This window comes from Alexandromys fortis, unplaced genomic scaffold, assembly GCF_014885135.2.
Source record: "Alexandromys fortis isolate MF-2015 unplaced genomic scaffold, M_Fortis_MF-2015_v1.1 scaffold_6, whole genome shotgun sequence".
In the NCBI taxonomy this organism is placed as follows: Eukaryota; Metazoa; Chordata; class Mammalia; order Rodentia; family Cricetidae; genus Alexandromys; species Alexandromys fortis.
In genome coordinates this window covers 19,844,223-19,849,748 of record NW_026067902.1, presented here as the reverse complement: position 1 = coordinate 19,849,748, position 5,526 = coordinate 19,844,223, and the positions used below count along the sequence as shown (strand labels likewise).

General features: G+C 47.3%; 1 protein-coding gene across 1 annotated transcript; it reads left to right on the top strand.

Moving 5' to 3' along the window:
- The first annotated feature begins 1,367 nt into the window (after positions 1-1,367).
- On the top strand, positions 1,368-5,526 carry Rpusd2 (RNA pseudouridine synthase domain containing 2). Its single transcript, XM_050132814.1, has 3 exons — positions 1,368-2,040; positions 3,346-3,642; positions 4,597-5,526. Exons 1-3 carry the CDS (start codon positions 1,402-1,404, stop codon positions 5,323-5,325), a joined length of 1,665 nt encoding a protein of 554 aa, XP_049988771.1. The 5' UTR covers positions 1,368-1,401; the 3' UTR covers positions 5,326-5,526.

The following is a 5,526-nucleotide window of genomic DNA, read 5'->3' as shown; positions in this document are numbered from 1 at the left end:
CCAGTTAAATGTTTTCTTTGTAAGAGTTGTTGTGGTCATGGTGTCTCTTCACAGCAATAGAAAACCCTAACTAAGACACTGTCTCATAAACAAGATGGGTAGGACCAGAGGAAGGACACCTGAAGTTCACCTCTTACCCTCAAACATACTCACATGTACAACTGCATGTACCCAGCACACACACATATACACACAGAATACCCTAGCAATGCATTTTTGATCTATTTGCAGTTTTAATGTGCAAGTGGTTCTGGATAAGAGTTTCTGGAAGCCAAATGGGAAATCTCTAATTCTCTTGGTGCTGTTAGAAGGAAGGACAGATGTGAAAAGTATTGCACACACACATATATAATAGTTTTATATTATATATATACACACACATAGTATGTATGTATTTAACATACTATAATGTGCACTCTTCTAAATTATTGTAGTAGTGACTTTAGCTAAATGGTAGAGTGCTTGAGACTAGGATTCCCCAACACTGCCACTTAAAAGAGTATAGTAGACAAAATAGTTCTTGGTACAGTCACAGTTGTAGCAACTTTCATTCTGTTTGGTCTTTTTTTCCTACTTGTTTGCTGTTTGTTTGTTTGTTTATTTATTTATTTTTGCGACAGGGTTTCCTTACGTAGCCTGGCTGTTCTAGAACTCACTTTGTAGACCAGGCTGGCCTCCAAGTCAAAGCGATTTACCTGCTTCCAACTCTCGAGTGCTGGGATTGAAGGTATGGACCACCACCACCCGACTTGGTTTTATTATTATTTTTTAATCTTTTAATTTGTTTTTTTTAAGACAGGCTTTCTCTGTATAACAGCTCTCATTGCCCTGGAACCAGGCTGGCCTCAAACTCACAGAGATCCGGCTGCCTATACCTCCCAAGTGCTGAAATTAAAGTTGTGTCACCACTGCCCGACTTGATTGTTTTTAAAATAATATTAATTATTATTATTTAGCTTGTTTGTTTTTATTTTGAGACACGCTCTTGGGTGACCCTAGAACTGAAACTAATGCTTCTGCCTCTAGATCTTGACGCCGAGACTGGAGGCACGCGCTGCCTTGCCCGCTCCGCCTGCTCTAAGTAAACTTTTAACTGTTTTACAGACCCGGGGAAGGACAGCTTATCTGTAGGGAATATACACCATCGTCTTCGTGGCGCACTCCCGAAGATTTCCTTTAGGAAATAATCTCTCTCTGATCTCTTCGATGAAGGAGTCTGTATACAGCCACTTTCTGCATAAGGCACTCGAAAGGGAGGGGGCGGATAGAAAGACGCCCGCAGACCCCTAACTCTGCAAACTCCCTTCTTGCAAACGCCGCTTCTGTACCGGGTCTCTCTGATTGGTTGCTTCCCCGATGACGCCATCAGATTGCGACCCCGGAGCTGTTGGCCGCGCTGTCATGCGGAGTGGTGTCCAAGGCTGCCTACAGATCCTTGTGCGGTGGCGGGCGGCGTTCTGGTCTCACAGCTTTGCCAGGACTTGGGGTGGCTGTAAGGAGACGATGGCTGAGGCACTGTCTACCCAGGCCGAGGCAGCGCGCGGTTTGAAGTTTCAGCAAAATGGAGACTCTGGTAGCGACGGGAGCGGAGAGCCGCTCCAGGAGGGCCTGGGGCCCGCGGCGGCGGGGGAGCAGGTCCCGGGGAGCGGGGAGCGGGCCCAGGGAAGCGAAGCGCAGGTCTCGGGGAACGGGGAGCAGGCCCCGGCTCCAGTCGCCGACTCAGGCAAGAGGAAGAAGCGGCGAGGCGCCACCGGGGAACGGGTCGTACCGCCCCCGAAAAAACGGCGGACCGGGGTCAGCTTCGGCGACGAGCACTTTGCAGAGACCACCTACTACTTCGAGGGCGGCCTGCGCAAGGTGCGGCCCTATTACTTCGACTTCCAGACCTACTGTAAAGGTCGCTGGGTGGGCCGCAGCTTGTTGCACGTCTTCAGCACCGAGTTCCGATCCCAGCCACTGGAGTACTACGAGGCTGCAATCCGGGCGGGACGCCTGCATCTCAACGAGGAACCTGTTCAGGACCTCAGCATCGTGCTCAAGGTGGTGTCTGATGGGGCTGGCCAGAATCAGGCTTTGAGGAAAAGAGGAAAGGTTTTGTTTTGTTGTTTTCCAGATTCAGCCTATAAAAGTGCTGGAGTAAAATGATGGTAATTCAGAAACGATCTCGTTTTCCCGTGGGACTCGTTTAGTTCCCACCTCCTACATCAAGCAGACAGCCTTTCTATGCTCTAGAACTCAACCTGTTCGTCCTCCCCAGCAAGGCGGTTTTTTATTTTATTTTTTTTTAAAGAAACAGGAATGGGAATTCTCATTTTCCTTTTTATATCTGCCTTGTGGCAAGGGGACTGCCTACTTTCTACCCTGCATGATAAATCTCGGTACAAATAATAATAGTAGGTACCTCACTCGTGTGTTCTTAACTGTATCCAGGCACAAAGTTAAGCATTTTGTGTGCTCTATCATGGAGTACGTATAAGCGACTCCATCTTGTGATGAAACTGAACCTCAAAGTAAGACAACGGTGCAATTTACAAAGTGTGTGCTTATATTAATGCTTAAAGTAGTTGTCATGGATCCTGATGTTATAGAAGTAGGAATTCTGGAATAGATACTAGCCAGGTGGTCCTTCCAGTCATCCCCGTGTCCCGCCCCCCCCCCCACCCCTATCATTAACACCGACTCACTGTGATGATAATGAAAAAAGGGTAATTTCAGTATTTGGCATTAACTTCTCCCATACTGATTTTGAGAATCTCAGGTCTGTCATAACCTTCACACTCACAGGTAAGAAAACTGAGGCCCAGAGAGGTTAAAATGACTTGCCCAAGAACATGTAGTGAGCTTGTGTCAAATTTGACATAGAGCCTACAGCTGTGGCTTACAGCTTGGTGTTGTTTGTTGAAGGTTATACCAGTTCCCCACACCTCCATTTAAAAGACATTTGCTTTCAAAATGCATTTGTATCAAGGTGGTTAGGTGGCTCAGCAGGTTAAGGACCCTGCCACTAACCTCACAACCTCTTGCCTCTGCATGCGCCTTTATACATACACGCACATAAATAAGTGTAATAAAGACTTTAAAATACAACTTTATTGTAAGGATTAGACAAAAGCAAAACTAGAAAACACCCATAATCTCACCACCAAGTGATTTAACCAGTTGTGTATTTTTCAACAGTAGGTGTTTACCTCTGTGTATTTTTACAAAATGAGATCATGCTACAACCAATTCTTTTTCTACTTAAAACTTTTTTCTGTGACCATTCCTCCATGTCAGTAAGGAAAGGAGGAAGCTCACTGTCTGTAGGCTGCTGTCCCAGGCTGACTGCTTACCTGTGTTTGACAGGACAATGACTTCTTGCGGAACACAGTGCACAGACATGAGCCACCAGTCACAGCAGAGCCCATCCGCCTTCTAGCTGAGAATGAAGATGTGGTCGTTATAGACAAGCCGTCCTCCATTCCTGTCCACCCCTGTGGCCGTTTCCGACACAACACAGTCATCTTCATCCTAGGCAAGGAGCATCACCTGAAGGAGCTCCACCCGCTTCACCGGCTTGACCGCCTCACCTCCGGAGTCCTCATGTTTGCCAAGACAGCCGCCTTCTCCGAGAAGATCCATGAGCAAGTTCGGGAGCGGCAGGTGAGCCAGGCTTCGTCTGCCGGAGACTGCTTCCTGGGCTCCCATGTGCTTTGTGTTGGAAAGGGGTCATGGAGTTCTAGATTGAGGTTATCTACAGCCTTCCTATTTCAAGTGCCAAAGACAGACTATCCTGTACATTTCAGGTCTCTGGAGATGGCAGGTACTGCTTCTTGGTAGTTTGCTGTTCTGAAATCATAAAACATTTTTAAGATTTTTGAGGAGAGCTCACGTAGTAGGAAGACTGGATAAAGTTGGAAGAGGTGTGAGTAAGATCATTGGCTGGTAGTTATGATCTTGAGACTTGAAATTCTACATCTGGATCATAATGCATTTATTGAACACATACCAAACTTAATCCCCAACACATTAGAGCCTAATTTACTAAATTCTTATAACAGCCCTGTGAGGTAAATATTTTTCTCTCTCTCTTTCTTTCTTAAATTTGTTTTTTTAAGGCAGGGTGGCTTCAAACTCACAGAGATCCACCTGCCTCCACCTCCCAAGTGCTGGGATTAAAGGTGTGCACCACCTGGTGGTAAATGTTTTCTGATTTTATATTTTCCTTTTTTTAATTCATGTATTCATTTTATTTTATGTGGGTATTTTGCCTGCATGCATATATGTGCACCATGTTCATGCATGGTGCCTGCAGAGGTCAGAAGGGGAACAGATCTCCTGGAACTGGAGTTAGGGATGGTGGTGAACAACCATGTGGGTGCTGGGAACTGAACCCAGGTCCTTCGCAAGAGCAGCAGGTGATCTTAACGGCAGAGCTATCTCCCCTGATTTCATATTTCCTAGATGAGGTGTGGGGATGCACAGAGGTTAGCTCACTCAGGATGGTGAAGCTGACAAAGCTGGCATTAGGGTTTGAATCACACTGGTGTACTCTGTAGAGGGTTGGGCTTAGTGATTTGGCTTTGGATTAACTTTTCCCGTCTTTCTCCTTTGTAGTTGGAGAAGGAGTATGTATGCCGGGTTGAAGGGGAGTTCCCTGACCAGGAGGTAATTTGCAAGGAACCCATCTTAGTGGTGTCTTACAAGGTAGGAGTGTGCCGTGTGGATCCTCAGGGCAAGCCCTGTGAGACTGTGTTCCAGAGGCTGAGCTACAATGGCCATTCCAGTGTGGTACGGTGCCGACCGCTTACAGGCCGTACTCATCAGATCCGAGTCCACCTCCAGTTTCTGGGCCACCCCATTCTCAATGACCCCATCTACAATTCACTTGCCTGGGGTCCTTCTCGAGGCCAGGGCGGCCACATTCCAAAGACAGATGAGGAACTTCTCCGGGACCTGGTTGCAGAGCATCAGGCCAAAGAAAGCCTGAATGTGCTAGATATCTGTGAGGGTGACCTGGTCCCAGGACTCATGGACTCTGCAGCCCCCTCTTCAGAGCTGGCCAAGAACAGCCTGCAGGAGTTGACCAGAGTAGCCCAGAAGACAGATGGAATAGTGGAGGCAGCCTCTCAGGGTCTGGACACACCAGAGAAGGCTGACACAGCGAAAGCAGATGTTATGAATCAAGAGACAGACCCACTCTGTGTAGAGTGCCGGCTCTTGCGACAGGATCCCTTGCCCCAGGATCTTGTGATGTTCCTGCATGCCCTCCGCTATAAAGGGCCAGACTTTGAATATGTCTCACCCATGCCAGCATGGGCACAAGATGACTGGCAGGAAGACTGAAGGATGTGGCCAATGGAAGAAAGACTGCTTGGGTTGGAACAAGGATGGGCCTTGGGGCAGGGACTGATCCCATTGGTTAGTACTCAGGGTTTGGGGAAGAGTGAAGGTTCAACTGTAAAGGAACCTGCTTGTACTTGCTACCTCTTTCCTTCTAGCTCATCTGGAGACTTTGAGGTCTGTAAATATATTATTTTTTCCTAA